Source organism: Cryptomeria japonica, chromosome 8 (assembly GCF_030272615.1).
Source record: "Cryptomeria japonica chromosome 8, Sugi_1.0, whole genome shotgun sequence".
In the NCBI taxonomy this organism is placed as follows: domain Eukaryota; kingdom Viridiplantae; phylum Streptophyta; class Pinopsida; order Cupressales; family Cupressaceae; genus Cryptomeria; species Cryptomeria japonica.
Window position 1 is genome coordinate 412588018 of NC_081412.1, and position 20261 is coordinate 412608278.

Here is a 20261-nt window from a genome sequence, read left to right on the forward strand (position 1 = left end):
TGAAATACATTGCATCACAAAAGAATTCTTCATTTGTATATCCAAATCTGATAAATGATGAAGTATAAAGAATTTTTTTTTTGTAACTTTCCTTCAGTTGATGTGTAAGGCCGATCATAGGCCTATCAAATTTTGATGATTCAAAATTTAGATAACAATCATCAAAAAAAATATTTTAATTTATCACACAGAGATTAGAAGTGGATGCAATAACCATTTATAGGTTCATTGCTTCATCTTGCACATCTATTTATGTCTTCATAGTGATTTTCAAACTCATGCTTGTATGGAAATTTTATAGGAAGGTTCTAGCAAAAGCATCAAAGCACTATATAAAACCAAGAGATGAAGAATAAAATTCTTGAATAACATAGTCCTTTGATGTTTGTGGGAATAATTTGGTGAGTATCTTTTCATTGCATGTGTTGTGGTGAAAGTTTCTATGTGGACTTTGGATCTCCTTTTATGTTATATAGCTTAAATTTAGGGGTTTCAAATCTCATGAGAAATGATATGTAACCACCTATAATTCTAATAGCATATGTTATGGTGGATTGCAATAAAATTATTCTGATTTTTATAAATTGCCTTCTTAGTTTTGACTATTTCTTGTAATAATTTATCTAAGGTAGGGGTAGAAATAAGGCTAGCATTAGGTGAATATGAAATAATAGAGGAGCTATAGTGAGGTGGCAATGTCAAGGACAAAGACACAACCATGGATGGATGAATCACATTATGGGAAGGATTAGTCATAGAAATACAGGGGGGAATATTATGAGCCAAAATTTGGGAAAGGAGAATGATATGGGGTGTATAAATGAAGGGTGTAAAACTAGTGGCTATGTGAGAAGAATGATGTAATGAAAATTGAACACTAAATGAGATGAAATAACTATAAGAAGGTATAGTGGAAGGGGGTTATTTAGGAGGTAAACCGTATTGAGGAGTAAAGATGATGAGATATGTAGGAGGGACAATAGAAGACATATTTGCATCAAGGGTAATAATATTATGGTCATGAGAGTAATAGGGTTAAGAATATAATATAAAGAAGAGGATGGGAAGATACAATATTAGAAGAGATTCGTAAAGATCCACAGTCATATAAAATATCCAAGTTAAAAGGACACCCTTCTAATGTAATATAAATATTTTCTATTTGACAAGGAGATTCAACTTGAATAAATGCATCAACTACTGCTTGTCTAATGAGTGATAGAGCTTGCTTAATCAAGTATACCTCGTGATCATAATATTGATGATCTTTAAGTGGTTCTTATTATGATCATAAGAAAATATTTCATTGCTGTTAAATGGGTACCCATAGGTGGGGCGGGGGGGGGGGGGGGGGGGTTTGATAGAGCACTTCTAAAAGGGAGACTATGGTAATGAATCATTCATGGCATAAACAATGCATAAAGACAAGGAAAGGTAAAATAATAAGGCACTATCAATCACTTTCATATTTGAAAATTTAGAAAATAATAGTATATCAATTTTGAAAAGGAAGCCCTAATGAAGTATCCAAAGGTGGGTAGGGTGGGAAAGTTGAGGGTCACAACAACACACAAACCTTAGGAGGAAAGATATATCAATGTAATAACGAGTAGGAAAATAACTATGGTAAAATCTAAAAAAGGATGTAGCACTTAAAATTACATGTCTAAAACCTTACATCAATGAATATATACAACTTAGGGTGGTGTAAGATCAAACATGTTCACCAAAATGTAAAGGAAAATGCATGTTAAATAATTGATTCTATTAATAGATCATAATTAACCTAAACAACAAATCTAGATAAATGCTAAAATAGTCAATTGAAAAGAAAGGGAACACTTATTTGTGGGAACTATAACAAATATTAGTTTTGATGTTGTATAAAGATTAGTCAAAAAATGGATGTCCTAAAAATGCCAATTGTTTAGAACCTTGTATAGGCTTGAGATTCCCTATGGGTTAATTTTGTGTCTCATGATCAATTCCACATCACGTGGATTTGATTTGGCCATGTGTACACTTCTAATACCTAGTTGGCATTGATCTCTATTGTTTACTATAGCATAACGATTGGCAATACTCAAAAACATCTCATAAAAAATAGTAAATTGGAAGGGTTTAGTTGTCCCTAGTCAACCACATGTAATGGATAACATTACAACCTTGGCAAGTGTTGGCAAACAAATTTGTTTTTTTGCAAGTGATATTGGATGCAAATTTCGATGTAAACACTACTTTTATTATGCACTATATCTAAGTCAAATTATTCCTATTTAGTGCCCCTTTAAAACCCAAAGATTGTTAATGATAATCAAATGATTTCCTCTTTTTTAATGCTCAAATGAATGCTTTTAAATACCAGTGTACTTATGGATGAGGGATTTACATAGGGAATAAGTAGCCATACAACTAACATAATTTACATACAAAAATTACGCCTCATGTTTGTCACAACAAAACAACAATATTAACTCATAGTTTGAGTAATTGTTCTACCATTAAGGCCTATAAATAGAATTAAACCTTAGTATTGGGTTTACATAAATACAAACACAAATTGTGTATAGCTTCTAAAAACAATATCCTATGAGTTAGTCTTTAGTATGATGCTCTTTTGATCTTCTTTTACATTCTTTCTTTAATTAAAAAATTGCTCCTCTCCATGTTGAATTGGCAAAAAATTATAGAGAGTGAGGATGGAGTATCTTGATACTAACCAAAAGCATAAGACAATGTCCTATGCACGTGTTAAGGATCATGATCCCATTAAAACTAAATGATTTCTAATTGAATTACTCCATAAAATTGGACACTTGCATATAATAAGTCCTTTTGATGACTACAAAAAGATGTATCATTTAAAATTTATTGTGAGCTTAATCTTAAACTTCCTTAAAACCAATAATTCCATACAAAACATTATTATTTATTGCAATATTCAAATGTGTGGCAAATAACTTATCATGTCTCCCTCGAGTACATGTTACAAGTCACAACATATTATATGTGAAACATTAAAGCAAATATGTAGACATGTTACTATCAATTTGAAGGCTCTATGATGAATATATGGTATTGCAAAACAAAAACATTGTTTGCTACAATATAGGCTTATAATGGTGACTATGGTAAGAATCAATCCCCATGATAATAATGGAATGATTGTGACAACTAAAGAAACATGGAAAAAAAAAACTTTTTTTTTAGTTGAGGCAAAATGCTTCAACATCAAATACAAAAATATAAGAGATAGTCATGCAAATGTGTAACAAGCTGGTTCCTAATGGCTATGAGAAAAGAGCAAATGTTGACAATTGGAATTTTTTAAAATGACTTTTTGGTTAGATACACATTAGGTTGGATTGCTCCTATATATTGTTAAAATAACTTAAGAAAAGACAAGTTAGATACAAGAATCATCAATCAATGTGTTTAATATAATTACATTTAATTATTCTATTTAAAAAAACTCAAAACTGAATGATAATTAAGATAGTTATAGAGATTTTACCATTATAATAGTATATACATTTAAAAAAAACCAAAAAAAACCATGAAATTTAAATAATGCTTTTTGTCCGCTCGATTTGGTGATATACAATTGCATTCTGCATTGTCTGAAAAAGTCCACACCGGCGTCCATCAAATCTTTACTCGCCTCCATTTAAATAAATAACACAGGGGGAAGAAGGTCAAACGGGAAAAGCTGTAACAGAGGAGATCCCTTACTCTCTCAGAAACCCTCCAAGTTACAAATTGAAGATACAGAGAAAAGATGGGATATAGAATTAACTATGGCGCAGTTATTGTGGCTGCGTTACTTGCTCTTAGTTGGAAGTGCAGCGGGTTATCGCTGACAGTGTTTGAGGAGGAGTGCGTCTATGAAAAGGCCGAGTACGAAGGAGACATGATATCCGGCAATTTTGTAGTGGTAGATCATGACGCCTTCTGGAGATCCGAAAGCCCAGGCATAGACTTCAAGGTGCTCTTCTCTTTCTTTTATTCCAATTTTTATATTTAATCACAATGTCATGAGTTCGAATCCTATGCCTCGTGGCCTCATGGTGAAGATTCACTGTTTCCATCTTGGGGACATGTGGGGTAATTTACTTTTCTTTGTGTACAATTTAGAAGCGGAAGTCAGCTTTAGTACAGACGGGCCTTTCCTGTGTAATTGGGTCTAACTTTACATGCATTTAGTTTTTGTTGTGCTTTCTGTGATAACCGGATCCGGTTGCGCTCTCCTCAGTCTGAACTTGGCCACATAGCGTGGTGTATTTTTTATCCGGACAAGATCAAAGACTGATTTTTTTCTTATGAAGCTGATTAGAATAAAGGCCAAGAAATTTCTTAAACTGACTCAGGGAACCATGAATATTGATTTATGCCATTGCTTTCTCGATTCAACTTTAGCGCATTTCAAAACTAGAATTAGCTTGTATTATTACTTGTGAAACTATTGCTTCTCACATCTTGAATCGTCATCCAACCTATTTTAAGCTTACATCCAATTTGGTAGGGGGATATACTTATTTGAGACTATTGGACATTTACCCTTAGCAGGGATGAAGTAATTTCTCCTCCAATTGGGTGCGACTTCTGATCAACTACCACCGACCCACATGCATTCGCCCTTGGAGAATTTGTTTGCAGTTGTCACAGCAACTTCAATGAATTGTGGGGATAGTGGGCCATGAATTCAGATCAGAGGATTGATCTGTTCCTGGCCAAGTGATGGCAATGTTCTCTACCTCACTACGCACCGATTAATTGGATAGGGCCTCGGGTGTTGTAGGACCCCGTCATATCAATCATGTATTGATTGCTATTGGGCAGTGCCTTCGAGACAAGGGCGAATGCTCTCTGAATAGATTGATTGATTCCAGGCACCGTCTTATCCTGATCAAAAAAGTTGAATCGTAAGTTGAACTCTTCAAATGGACATATCTGTAAAATTCTAAATTTGGCTGGTGAGATATCCCTATGCAGTTTAATGTTTTCTGTGCATATTCCTTGAGATGCAGCTGTCCAGTTTCAAGATGGATGATATCATTCTTCTGTTATTGTCAGACAAGCAGAATATTTCTCAACAATTTTTATTTATGCATAAGGTATTTGTTTCTTTTTCTTTCTGGATCAGTAAATGTTCTGTTGGGGCCCTCATGCACATGTATAAAACGAATTTAGACAAAGTACAAATAAAGGGGTGCAAATTCACACGTTAACTAATTCTTAGTACTTGTACCCTGGAAGCCTAAAGGTGACAATGTTGCATTCAAACTGTTGAGACATGGACCAGCTAGGACTCGAACTTAGGACCTTCCATACGCTGCTGGAGTGCTCTACCACTGAGCTACTGGCCCCTCTTGGACCAGTCTATTGTCGGTCCGGGTGTGGCTTATTTCCAACACCAACACCCCCCTTAAGCCACACCTCTCGTGTGCTTGGGGATCCTAGCCTGGACCTGGCTCTGATACCATGTTGAGACATGGACCAGCTAGGACTCGAACCTAGGACCTTCCATACGCTGCTGGAGTGCTCTACCACTGAGCTACTGGCCCCTCTTGGACCAGTCCATCGTCGGTCCAGGTGTGGCTTATTTCCAACACCAACACAAACTAACCAGTCAAAGGCTCGGCCAACTGAAAAGACCAATTAAAAAAAGTTCAAAACCATCTGGGCTCACAAATTTCAGGTCAACTAAAGATCAATTGATGAAACATAAGAGAAAGAACCTGATACAATGCCAAAGCCTCTGCCACCTCCTGCCCCTCCTGGCACAGTCACTTGAAAACTGCCAGAACCAATGCTATGGACCAGCTGTGTTTTCTGTGAGCAATCTTCCTAACAGTGGAACTGCACCCGTTGGTTGACCTCCAAATCCTTTGCCACCATACACAGAATGTCATTCGATAGACATGGCATTGAAAACTGGCTGAAAATTTCTAGCTTAGCATTCTTGTGTGTAACCCTGAGAGTGTTGGCAACAATGGTTAGATCCTTGCAGATTGATGACAGTTTTTTCTGGAGAATTACAATTGGATTTCCGTCCTCAAGACCAGAATCTCCTCCTGCAAACCATGAACTGGCTCATCATGATCAGCCTCTTGTGCACTTTGCTCCCGAACCTCAGCGAGTGACCTGGCATCCTGTTCTGGAAGAATCACATGGCCAATCCAATTTTGAATGGTTTTATTGCAATCAAACCCCCAGCTTACTCCTGAAGTTGACCACAATTGATGCCTTTGACCTAGAAATTTTAGTATACTAGAGTCATACCATCTGACTCAAGAATTAATTTGATAAAATAGTCTCTCTCAACATGTGGGCTTGGTAAAACACTCCTCATGCTTCTGTCAGAGACTGCATTCCTATTAAAGGGGTCACAAACTCCTCCAGCAGCACTTAGCCATTGCTCAGATTTTAACAACACCAAAAACTGCCGGTGCAGAAACGGAGCTGATCTCCTATTGCCTCCAGAGAACTTCTGATGTGGCACATAATGGGGACAAAAAGGCATTTAAAGCCAAACAATCAAGGAAAGCCCATTTACTGTGCACACGTGTTGTAGAATAACTTTCCAACTTGCAGAGCACCAACCTCGAAGGACAAGTAGAAAGCCTCCACCACCATTCTTATAAAGGAAGATCAATCAAACAAGATAGCTCGAAAACTTCCAACTCCGAGTTTCATTTTTATCCAAGCCATAAATAAACAACATAGAGTCTCTTTCCACAATCAAATTTTTACAATCAATGGAATGCTAGTTGAACAGGCTTCTTTAATTGATCTAAATCCTCTACACCTTATTTTGCTATTTAATTATGGACAATAAAGTTATTGTATTAATTTAACATTTGAATGGTGGATTACAGGTAACAGCACCTGGAGGGAATCTTGTGTATAATTTGAAAGGATCAGTTGGAGATAAATTTGAATTCAGGGCTCCAAGGAGCGGACTGTACAAGTTTTGCTTTCATAACAGCTATTCTGTTCCAGAGACAGTTTCCTTTTACATACATATTGGTCACATTCCTAGTGAACATGATCTTGCTAAGGATGGTATGAAGAATTGTTTTTTTGGGTAAAAAATTAGGTCCATGAAGATATTATTTTGAGACCTAACTATTCAATCTGTCCTTTCTGTTAGAAGCATATCAGATTGTAACCTTTTTAAAATTCTCTTCAACTTTTGTATTCTTTTTCTGTGCAGAGCACCTTGATCCTATCAATGTCAAAATTTCACAGCTGAGAGAGGCTTTAGAATCTGCTTCAGCAGAACAAAAATATCTGAAAGCTCGTGATGCTCGTCACCGCCATAGTGAGTTTGAAGCACCCTAGAGTCCTGGAGTTCCTGATTTCCCATTTTGTAACTTTTGTTTTCAATTAGAAATTCTTCATATCACTTATGCATTAAGCATGTTGGCCCTGGCTAATAACATCTGTAAAGATGCTTAGAAACATGGTATGATGCTTGACTATAATCAACTTTAATACTAGCGACTTGTACTTTGTCCACCAATTAGGAATTATCGAGTTCGGTTGGGACCAGTTTTATATGACCATTTATCGTTTCCACTTTCCATATGTATATATATTTTATGTTAGCTAGTTTGTGTTCTCTTAAAGCAAATATGATCATCACACATGCAAAAGGCAAAACTATTAAAGTAGGAAGCTAGTTTTAGTAGGCTCTTAGATACTAAGAGTCAAATATCTTTCAGGATAAGGTTTTGTGCACAAGTCTGTGGACATCATCTTAGAATATGAGCACAATTGCAAGTAAGAAAATAACACAAAGGAATTAGCCGCAACTATACTTGCTTTACACTTTAGTTTATATTATATTCAGAGAGTTCAATGGTACACTTTAGTTTATATGATATTCAGAGAGTACAATGGCATACATAGAAGTCTCTAGGAGAAGAGGCATGCACAAAAAGATTCTATAACAAAGAAGATTCTATAGGAACGTAGATACATAGAGATGTATGCAAATAAGAGAATATTAAATATACAATTAAAATGCAATATATAACCATGTCTTTTTTTTGTCTTTCTGTCTAGAGGAATTTCTGCCCAATCTTCGTCATAGATGTGAAAAGTGCCTTTCAAATGCTGATTGGGATACCCACTTAACTTTAGTTAGCAAGGGTCATTTGTACCCAAGTAAGTGGTAGTAGAGTGGTGCTGAATGGTGTGTGTGCGGGAATAATGAAGAGCATCTTCATCCAAAGGAGGCTGAAAACCTAGAATAATGTCCTTAGGATGAGATGTTGCAACCTCTCCAACTGTGGTTGCTCATAAAATTTGTCTCACACTCACCATATTCATGAATGCCAAGTTGAGAAGGAATATTGAAATTAAAATTATTTCCTCCAATTTATTGCAAAATAACATTAGGCCCATACTGAATGGGTTTGAGCCTTTGAGGTTGTGATGCTCCCTAGAAAATATTTTCTTGTTAAAATGGAGTCAAACTTTGTCACCAACCAGGGAAACTCTATGTTAATCATTAGTCTCTTTGTATTTTTCTCGAGTCTTTAATGAAGTATCGTGAGCTTGCACATGGGTTTAAGTCAATTGCAAATGATAGAATTCACCTTATCTTGGTCCTTTTGTTGATAAGTTCAAGAGCTTGTTGGAAGAGCTTCTGGAATCTTAAAGGAAGTAATGGTTTGATACCAATAACAGGATTCAATGGAGAATCACTTATAGATGCATGGGTGGGTTTATTCAAATTATGCTGCAGCACATGGAAATGTATCTCAATGCCTATTTTGGCGATGATAGGTATAGAGAGTACGAATAAAAAAGCGGATTACCACTTCAGTTTGACCATCAATTTGTGGACGAAATGATGCAGACAATCTCCACTAACAATCTTTCACAAAGTTTTCCAAAAGCGACTAAGAAATATGGTGTTACAATAAAAAATGATGGTGAGTGGTAAGCCAGAGTGACACCATAAATTTTGGAAAAACAGCTTTGTGGCAATTGAAGCATCTCTAATTTTGTTGCATAGAATAAAAACAACCAACTTAGAAAACCAACATACAACAAAAAGAAACAATCATACTTACCTGTAAGTAGTGTGCAGCCCACTGACAAAGCCCACAGAATAAATTCCCAACGCCTGCATTGAACAAGAAGTCATGACTTAAACCAAGCTTTCTATTAGGGGGCCAAGTCTTCTACACGCTTCCTCATAGAAGGCCAACATAAATATTTCTATAAAAGTTGAGAAGTCTTCAATGTTCCGAATAATCAACATATGATAAGGGGTGGGCCTATTTAAGCTATTTTAACTTTTAACTTATACAACAAACTATCTCTTAACTATAATTATGAAAGGGAGTTTGATTTCTTAGTGTGGGTTGCTGTGAGGAAATGTGAATTGGCCCAAAGTGTGGATCTTAAGGGTAAAGTGATTTGATTCTTTTATACTGCAAATACTGTATTGAGAATATTTAGAACCTTGCAAGGAGGTTTATTCAACATATACAACTTTACTATCAGTCACCTTTTTAGTTTTTAGACTTATAACACGATGGAACTGTTGACTGTAATAAGCCCATTCAAGATGTCACTGTTCTTGAGTCTTGAAAACTTAGTGAAAATCTCAATGCATTGTTCTACAATTGATCTGGACATTTCCGAGTTGAAGCTATCATGCCAATAGGTTATCTGGATACCTAACAGGGTGGACCCTCCTCTTCATGGTATCCTTGAGTTGGTCGCATTGGCCAATTGATGATTAATAACATCTTTATTATAAATTGCAGCAAGCATGTTCTGATGATTTTGTTACCAATCCAGCAAGTTTCTTTCATACGTGTTTCAGTAATTTGGAATTTCTCAGCATAATTGATTGTAGGATAAGTTTTGAAGTGAGCCTTAAGGCTTCAGAGTCAAGATTTGAGCTTCTCACTGCTGAAACTACCAGCATTTCAAGTATATTAATATTAGTGGCAAGTTGGATACAGGTCTGTGGATGTTGAGCAATTGGTATTGTAGCATCGTTGAGAATGTTTACCAATGTAGAGGAGTGCGCTTAATCAAAGAGATACATGGAGTCAAAAATAAAAATGTTGAACAATTTTGTTGAAAATTTCAATTGTTTGTCTTGGTCAACACCTTGATTGGATAAGAAGTTCATCTCTCTTTTGGCTTCTCGATAGGCTTGCATCATAGCCTATTCTCCCAATTGCTTGTGGTATAGGTGTATTTGGTCGATCCATTTTGACATTTTCCAATTCATGGCCTTTTGAGAGCTAATTGCACAGAAAACAGTCATGGAAGCCCTTTGATATCGACCATACTTCTCTTTTTACATAGTTTGAGGCTTGGCAGCATTGTAGAAAATTCTTTCATTATTTGTTTCGTTAGGCAATTTGATTGAATCAGCCCAACAAAAATCCCCATGTTCGTTGTGGATAATAAATCCAATGCTCAAGGCCTCAGAGTTTCCCCTTGTGGTCCTGTTGAAATTTAATTTTAATCTTCCTCGAGAGGGGGTGGCCCATTTAGCATTGACCTGTCAGTTTGAGGTGGCAATGTTTTTTATTTTGTTACGTAAGAAAGAGTTTGTATTAATTGTCAGAAAAGATTACATTTGGAGGGCTTTCAAGACCCAAACAGAAAGCTCAGACAGACTTTCAGTAGAGAGGTCCACATCACAATTCATGCCCTTTAAGGTCACCAATCACTCCGTGAGACGTCCCTATTCAAAACCAAATGATGTAAATAGATTAGATTATCGAGACTAGCTTCTCAACCTGCTGCAAACAGTCCAGCCCATCACGGAAACCATCACTCAGATTCTACCAGCGAAAGGAAAAGAGCAATCTAAAGAAAGACAGCAGCAAGTGATGCCACCTACACTCGTATGCCTTACCCAAGGCCAATTTGTCTGCCACCATTGTAAACAAAAACCTTAGTGTTCCTGCAAAAGTAACATCCACCATCCGTTGCAGATGTACAACATCGACTGCAGTGCTAAACTCGAGCTGAAATTGCCAGCCAGTGGTGGAACTAAAGAGGAACTCTCCTCTCAAAATCACCTGATCATTATACCTTCCGCTGCCAAATTTGCCAATTGATCAACTTCAATGTTTGCTTCCCTATACACGTGATCGGCTAAGTTTAAATTAAAAAAACCTGCAATCTCCAAGGCCTCTTCTAAATAAGCTTGTAGTTTACTGTTACAGTTTGGTGTTTCCCCTTTTCTCAGTGCACTGATTACAATTACTGAATCACCTTCTATCTCAATCCTTGGCAAATTGAATTCCCTGCACTTACAAAGACCAATGATGACAGCACTAAACTCAGCAGCATTGTTAGTTCTTGGAGGGGGAGGAACTGCTAGTCTGCTAATAACCTTCCCCTCCCAATCTCTTATTATGCAACCTGCACCTGAAGCTCTAAGATTGCCTCGAGATGAACCATCAAAGTTCATCTTCTCTCACCCTTGTCGAGGTGCTTTCTGTTTAGCTTCTTGTATTATTTTCTTTGACTCCTCCCCACTGGGCCCAGTGATAGGAGGGTTTTTCAAACCGAACCAATTCCTTTTCATAGAAGTATCCCAATCGCTAAAGTTGGCATGACCATTACTTTGCTCTTTAACCTAGCTGTTGATAACTTCTACTAAAGTTGCTTCAACTTTGTTGAGGAAAGAATCTAAACCCATATCTTTATTTTGGAAAATTCTCCAATTCATCTCCTTCCAAATTTACCATATTAGAAGAGACGGGCTGATTATCTGTATACAAGAAAAGACAACACTCTTATTGATCAAAGGCCAAGACTTAACTCAAGATGTCCCTTGGCAGAGCCATTTTCCACCCAGGCTTTGCTCATAACTAAACCCAACATTCTTGAGCAAAAAGGCAACCAAGGAAAAGATGATCATCGACTCTTCACTGCTGTGACATGACTGGCACCTCGAAGGTCCTTCAAAGTCCATTCTTCTAAATATATCTATAGTCAAAACCTTACTTTGAAGAGCACCCAAGTAAAAATTCCAGCGTTGGGCATACAAAGTTTATACAAACATAGACTATTGGAACTTTAACTTCATCTTGTTTCAACTCCCTTTCTAGGATCCTGCAACCATCTTTCACGTTATATTGACCAGTCTTTGAACCATTCCACTCAATCTTATCCTTTCCTTCTCTCAACACCACAAATCTGTTCTTAAGAGTATCATGCAGACCCAAATTGTTTGCTGTCTTCCAGGACCATGTTCGAATCCCATCCTTCATTTCTATCTTTAAGTAATCAACCACATGAACTCCCCAGTGCTGTTTGAGATAGTTTTGTGTGCTTCCAGCTCCAAGATATTATCTAAACATGCATATCTACACCATGAATCTTCCCAAAACAAGGCTGAAGCCCCATCATGAATATCCCAATTTAAATAGTCTGAAATGAGAGGTCTACACTCTTGCTTAAAATTCCAAATTCTTGAACTTTGGGGCATTTGAAGTAATCAAAATGCTGGAGTCTTCATCTTTCCCCAAATATTTATGTTGCAATATTTGAGCCCACTTGAGATATGATCCATTAAACATCCTCCACAACAATTTAGCACCCAGAGATTTGTTTTGAAGTTTTTTTTGCCTGATTCCAGCTCCCCTAGACTCTAGATTTGCAAACTTTATCCCAGGCCATAAGTGCTATCTTATCTTTTTCTTCACTGCCCTGTCAAAAGAATTTCCTCAAGAACTGATTTATCTTTTGGTTAGTCCCTGCTGATGATGAGAGGCATGACATTAGATATATTGGTATATCGTATAACAGATAGAATGGTCTTCATCATTGTAATACAACCACCCATGACAACCACCAACCTTTCCAAGAAGCAACCTGTTGGTGTCTGTTTTATCATCTACCAAACATTAGAATAGGATACCCGAAGGTATTCTATCCTCTCCTGAAAAATCACTACTGATTCCAAGGTCTATATGTGCGAACAAGCGACTTTAGTGAAATAGCTTCTTGGGTAGTGTATGCTGAAAATCTCAAGGGGGACTTACGCGAACAAGTATCTTTGAACTGCTGGACTTAGATAGATTTAGCAATTTTAGGCTCCCTTTTTTTTTGGGATTTTCGGGGATTTGGACTTTCAAGAAGGAGAAAAGAGATAGGATTTGAGAAAGCTAATCTAATCCTACAAACTCTGGGGACGGTATCAATTGGATGATCTCGGGAAACCAAACTTTGCTTCGCCACACTAGGGACAACTACACAAAGCCGGTGCAATCTTCAATGGATTGTGCTTATGATTAAGATATTGGGATGCACAGAGGATGGGCTCAGACTAACTTTGCACGGTGAAATGGAAATCATCCATTCACCAAAAGTATGAGCGGAGATACACCATCGATTGACACTTATCAATTCCTTCATTCAAATTAACAACAATGAAAGCAAATCTGAATTAACTTTAACTAAGTGTTGAGGAAATTGAAACCATGCAAATCATTCAAACAATAGGGATTACAAAGCCTTGAGAGAAAGCGCACATGCAATATATTATCTGGAAATGACCTTACGCAACAATACATCAAAAACCTCACACTCTCCAAATGAGAGGAGGTAGCCTTATATAGTTTTTCAAAAATAAATGAACGATCGAGATCAAACAGTGATCAAGGGCCAAGATTGAAAGCTATAAACCCTAATTAGGGTTTCCCAAAACACTATCAGCTTGAATGAATAAGAAAGTGACATGTGGCACAACTGCTAATCTCACTGAGGTGAGCATCCACTTTCCTCTTTCACAGATTCGATGTACCTGGACACAATAAGCCTGACCTCCTCCATAGTGACACTTGGCAAACTGCTAATCTGGAATTCGATGATGCCCACATCATCGGTACATGTGGCGAGGATGCTTTCCCACTCAACTGCTTGGGCAAGAAAGTTTTCATCGATGAAGAGAAAGTTTGCAATCTTTGAAAGATCGACCTTGTCAATCATCCCTGAATCCTTGAAGAAGCTTGACTGAATCCTGGCTCTCAGGTTCTTTGCCTGCAAATGCTTCTCCCTTATACTCTCTTTCTTCCAGATCTTAGACGCTACATGAAACACCTTGCTCAAGATCTCCCTAACACTCTCCTCTGTCTCGAAGCACTTGCTCTTGGATTTCTTCAAAACTTCAATCCGGGTGTCCAAGGCATAATACCAGGTGTTGAAGTCATACCTATCTCCAACCTGTATGACACCAGCATCCACTAGACTTCTCTTCGACAAGCCTCGGATAACCTTCAGATGCGGAAGTATTTCATCTTGAATTTCCTCCACGTCCTCCCAATTGGTAGCTAGATCTTGGATACGGCTGACCATTGAAGTGGCCGACTCATGTGCTGACACCAAATTTTCTACCAGCATTTCAGCACGTGCTGAAGCGTTTGAAATCCACTCCTTGGCCTGTGTGAATGTGCCCTTCATATCCTCATAATCCTTCATCGATTCTTGCTGAAGAGGTTGTGGAGGGGTAACCGGGATCTCATGGTTAAGTGGTCTGGTAAGATGGAGAACGTACTTTCTCCACTGCTGGTTTTCTTCTTCAACCTTTTTTGTCTTCTCTTTCTCCTGAGCTAAACTTGCCTTCAGAGCATTACAAGAGTCATCGAAATACTGGACCTCTTGGTCTTGAGTGGGCTTACCCAACTCTATGGTGGTGATCTTGTAATCATCTGTGGCGACGTTGTCCCTAGTTTTTCCTTCTTTAGGCACTGCTATCTGGATTGTCCTGAATCCTGCATTGTCTCTCTGGGTTAAAGAAAACTTTCTGGCGGGCTTAGATGGTTTAGCTATAGATGGCTCATTTACCTTCTCCAGAAATGCTATTGTGATTTCTTCAGAACGGGCCTCCTTGGGGACCTCAGCCTTTATATTTTCCCTTAGCCAATCAGGGATAGTTGATTGCTCTATGGTATTCTGGTCAAACCCATCATTTGTCCTTCCTGGATCAGTAGCTATACCATCCAAGAAGACTATGGGAGATGTAGGCGTTTCAATTTGCTCTCTGTCCGGACTTTGGACAACTTCCTTCATTACTTCCACAATCGAAGGAGAAGGCTCGCTTACTTCATCATTAACCATGCATATGTCCATCTCCTGCTCCTCAATTGCATTCTGATCAGGTACGATAGAAGCGGCGCTCAGGATGGATTGGCCTTCGCTGGACTCCCTTCTTTCCCTTACAATCTTCTTTCCTGTGACCTTTACGGAGCTTCCAATTAGCTCCTTCCTCTTCTGAGACCTAACACTTTCTGGATTCCGAGCATTACCTGCAGAGGTACAAGCATTGGAGGACAAAGAGTCATCCATTCCCATCAATTCATAGGTCAAGGCCACACCTTTGGACTTTAATTACCTTGTCCTTTTAGATGTCCACCACCTAGAAAACTCAACCACCATCCTCATGAGGTCTGCTAGATCGGATTTCTCTCCCTCTGCCCAATCTATCAAAACGAGTGGTTCATTCTTCATTTTTTCAAAGCTCGGCTATTGAAGCTCAAGGCTATCCTCTACTTGGTCAGCGACTCTGAATACCTCTGTTGCTCTTACCATGCTCAAAGGAATTCTCGACCAAAATCTCTTCCTAATCTCAAAACTATCGGCTGCGTTAGCCCAATAATCTTCTAGATCAGCCCTGTGTTCAAATGTCATTCCTTGAAGTATGCTCTCACTAAGCTCTTCCTTTGAAGTTTGGAGGCGCCTTTCCTTGGCTTGTCCAACCAAGAATGGTTGACGATGGCGTCATATTCCTCCAAGTGGTCATGATACATGTTAAAATAATATTAATATCTTCTATAATGGTCATCTTCTATTTTTAGTGGTCATCTTCTATTTTAAGTTGTCGACTTATTTAGCTTGTTAAGTTAGCTTTTTATTATGTAATTAGCTTTTAAGCTTAATTTAGCTTTCACGCTTAATTTAGCGTTTAGCTCTTTAGTCTTTTACTTTAACGTTATGTTCTAATTATAGAACATCGTCTTGTAACCTCTATATATACGTGTGTATATTGTTCAATGTAATCATTCGATTATTGAATCATTCATTCAATTTATTTCTCATGGTATCAGAGCGGGTTGATGGGATTCTTTAAAGTTTGGAGATTTTTTTTTTTTTTTTTTTTGAAAAAAAAAATCGTCTATATTTTTTTGATTATTTTCAAGAAAAATTTAAAGTTTTAAGTTTGCAAAAAAATTTAATTTCCGGGTTTCTTCCAAACCTCGAAATTCACGCCTTGGAATTCATGCCAAAACTCTCCTCCAGGGTTTCAATTTTTTAGCAGTTGCTTCTATTCTGATTTTTGAATCAGATTCTTCTGTCTTATGCTTTCACTAGGTTGACCTTGTTCAACCTCCATTTTCGTGATGGCATCTTTGACCAACATCATGTTGGAACGCAATCAAAAGTTCAACAGCTGCAACAACACTTGGAAACAGTGCATGTTCACGATATCCTAATATCGTCACCTTTATCAGATTGATTTAGGCCAGACCTCGTCTTATAGGTCACATGGTTTTAAAGATTTTTTCCTGAAAAATTGTCTGTTGGTTTTTTGATTTTTTCTACAAAAAAATCATGGAAGGGTTTTCACGATTTTTTCCTCAAAAATTGTTCGCAGGGTTTATAATTTTCCCTTAAAAATTATCTCATCTGTAATCCACGATATTCGCGTAAGATTTTAGTTATCTGGGTTTTACCGTTTTTCTCCACAAAAACGATGTTTTGTAACCTCAAATTTCTTGGTTTTTCGATTTTCCCCTCAAAATCGTAAATTCTCTTTTCGAGGGTTCCTATTTCAGGGTTTAGATTTTTTCCTTAAATATATTATCTGTCATCCACAAAGCTTGCGTGGGATTTCTAGGTTTTCACGATTTTTTTTTCAAAAATTGTTTGCTGGTTTTTACGATTTTTTCCTCAAAAATCATCTATAATACGCAAAATTCGCGTGGGATTTCTGATTCACGAAGTTCTCTTGTTTTGATTTATTTTTCTCCTCAAAAAATTGAGCTTTGTTGCAGTCAGTTTGGGTTGCACCTGCTAGGGCGAACGTCTGCAACCTTGGTATCTTGCAGTCAGTTTTGGAGTTGGTACTCTTCTGCAAAAGGGTTTGCTGATTTTTTCCTCAAAATCATTGTTTCAGGCTTCAGTAATTCGTGTGTGGCAGATCTCTAATTCGCGTGGGAAGGCTACATTCGCTTGGATGGCTTTTGGTACTCTTGGTCATTTACATTCTATAGATCCTGGGAGGGTCTTCGTAGCAGTAGAGTGTTCTTTGCATCTGTGATCATAACACCTGCAGAGTTTTCTGTAAGGTATTGAGTACAATGACCATTAGGGAGGGTGTTAAAATAATATTAATATCTTCTATAATGGTCATCTTCTATTTTTAGTGGTCATCTTCTATTTTAAGTTGTCGACTTATTTAGCTTGTTAAGTTAGCTTTTTATTATGTAATTAGCTTTTAAGCTTAATATAGCTTTCACGCTTAATTTAGCATTTAGCTCTTTAGTCTTTTACTTTAACGCTATGTTCTAATTATAGAACATCGTCTTGTAACCTCTATATATACGTGTGTATATCGTTCAATGTGATCATCCGATTATTGAATCATTCATTCAATTTATTTTTCAATACATGCTATCAGCTTTGTCCTTTGTCACATACACCGTGTTGTGATACTCAGGGATCCTGAAGGGCTCTCTGATGGCCTCATCACTGATGTTTGCCAACACTCTTCCATCAAGTGCAACAATGTCTTTACTGGTGGGGTTGTAATGCTTAGCACATTCAACTACTAATTCAGTCCATTGCATGGCGGGGAGAAAACCAGCAGCATGCATGATGCCACTCTTCATCATCTTTCGTGCGGCTGTGGTAGGCACAAGGTTGTCCAGACCAAACATCCGCTTCTTAAATTCCCTCAGATTGATGTGTCCGAGGTTGGTGTCGCTAACATTTTTCCACTTCGGAGCCATCCTTGACTCAGGAGGAGAATCTTTATCCACTTGAAATTTCATAGTGCCTAAAATCTGCAATTAGACAATGAAACCTAAGTTAGGAATTGATTCGCAAATTGAAGAAAATAAAGGGGGCTGCGATTGGCTAAGTGTTTGAAAATTTCATTTTATTCTCATACTTACCCCAAAAAAAACAAACAAACTGAAATTTCATTTGTAAACCCTTCAATCTCAAGGATGGTTGCGATCATAAATCAACACCAAGTGTTATAACTCCAAAACTCTCTTATACTTCGTCAAAAAAAATGATTTTCCTCCACTAGAAATTCGAATAAATCCACTAAAAAATCATTTTCCATAACTCTGAAAAAAACTCAGAAAATACACAAATCTGCATCATAAATCGCTTTTTTTAGGTTTTGTCCTAGCTCTGCATTTTCATAAATCTTCATTTTGAGAGAAATATGAGTTAAGAGTTTTGAGGTCATTCTTGGCCAGATTGAGAATTTATGCTTTGGGTCATTTCTGACACCTGCTATTTTTAGAAATTTTTGCTTTTTGTGCTTTTTTCTACTTTTTTGAAAGTGGATTATGGGTTTTGTTCTTTGAATCATTCTAGTACTACCCATTTTGTCGGAATTTGAAAATCTTGTCTCTAGGTATAAAAAGCAGGGCTTCAAAATTTTTGCTTTTTTTCTAAGATTAGGGTTTGGTTCTTTAGGTCATATCAGTACTGCCCATGTCTTCAGATTCAAAATTTTTTGCTTCCAAGTATAAAAAGAAAGGGTTTGAAATTTTTGCTTTTTTCCGAGATTAGGGTTTCAATCCTCATGCCAAATTATTCCTACCCATGTTCTCAAATTTTGAAAATTATGTCTTCAAGGGTAAAAACAAAATGTAAACCTTAATTAGGGTTTTGTTCCAAAAGATCAGCCATATTATCAATACCCATGGTCTCAGATTTCAAAAATGAGGTTTCCAAGTGCAAAAAGCAGAGTGGGAACCCTAATTAGGGTTTTTGTTCCAGATGAACCAACAAGGTACAAACATGGCATGAACACTGTTGACCAAGTCAAAAGGAAGGCAAGTAAAATGGCACATTGAAAATTTCGCCAAGTTGAAGAAGAAAAAAATGGTAGATAAGTTCGACAAGGCTGAAGGTTAGGCAAGTGGAATGGTAGATGATTAGTCAAAATCGTCAAGGATGTCAAGCATGGTAGATGATTAAGCATAATCAATGTCTGCCAAGGCATTGGAGAATTGTCCAAGTAAAATTGTTCGACAAATGTTAAATTCCTACCGAGGGTTAACTAATCCATGGCAAGAGTTGCTCAAACTCCTGCCTAGGGTTAGCTTATTTGTACACAAAAATGTCTGACAATCTTCTAACTGCACCTCATGTTCAAGCTTAAATTGTCCAACAGAAGGCAAACTCCTACCAAGGGTCAACTAACTCATGGCGAAAGTCAACAAACTCCTATGTATGGTCAAAGAAGAAATGGCTAAGTGTATGCAACTTTCATCATGTCCAACACCCTCCAAAGTCCGCCTTGATGAAGCATGGCACAAGGAATATAAAGTCCGCTCAAGAAGACATGTCTAACACACTCCAAAGTCGGCCTTGTCCAAGGATTGACAAAGTCTGCCTAGGGAGAAGAGAGTGTAAAGTGTGTGGCAAGCAAATAATAAAATATGTCCAAATTCATTCCAAGTTCGCCTAGACAAGAAGACCTTCCTAATTGGCAATGAAAGATGACATGGCAAAGGAAGATGACTTGGCAACTAAAGCAAGAAAACATGTGAATGTCTTCCTCAAATTCTAACTTCTAGAAGGAGATTTAAAACAAATAAAACTTTCTAAAAACATGATGGAAGCTTCTAAGGATAAAATTTGAACTTCTTAGAGGATGGAATAAAGCATTAAAACTTTCTAAATTCACAAATTCCCTTCTAGAAGAAAGCAATGAAGAGTTCAAACTTTCTAAAGGACCAGTAATGAAATTCAAACTTCTAGGAGGAATAAAGCTTCTAGAAGCCACTTAGGAAGTTATAAAAGAAAGTTCCATCCCATTATCACCTCTCTTTGCCAAGCAAGTTCGAACTTCTCCCAAAATGGCTAAGGAAAATCAAAGTAAGCAGCTTTTAAGCACAAGATTATCAGATTCATGCCAAAGTCTGATCACATTATCAGTTTGGCCTTGCAGTAGTAAAACAAATTCAAAGGTTTTGAGGAGAGAAATTCAATTTCTTCCTTGAATTTGTCTAGGAAGCAGT

The 20261-nt window shown here is 37.3% G+C and overlaps 1 protein-coding gene across 1 annotated transcript in view; it reads left to right on the top strand.

Moving 5' to 3' along the window:
- The first annotated feature begins 3563 nt into the window (after nt 1–3563).
- Nucleotides 3564–20261, top strand: part of LOC131028562 (transmembrane emp24 domain-containing protein p24beta3) — a 37874-nt gene continuing 21176 nt past the window's right edge. Inside the window, exons 1-3 of the mRNA XM_057958867.2 lie at nt 3564–3985; nt 6879–7065; nt 7217–7324. Coding sequence (XP_057814850.1) covers nt 3779–3985; nt 6879–7065; nt 7217–7324 — 502 coding nt within the window. The 5' untranslated portion in view covers nt 3564–3778. The remainder of the gene's footprint in view (nt 3986–6878; nt 7066–7216; nt 7325–20261) is intronic.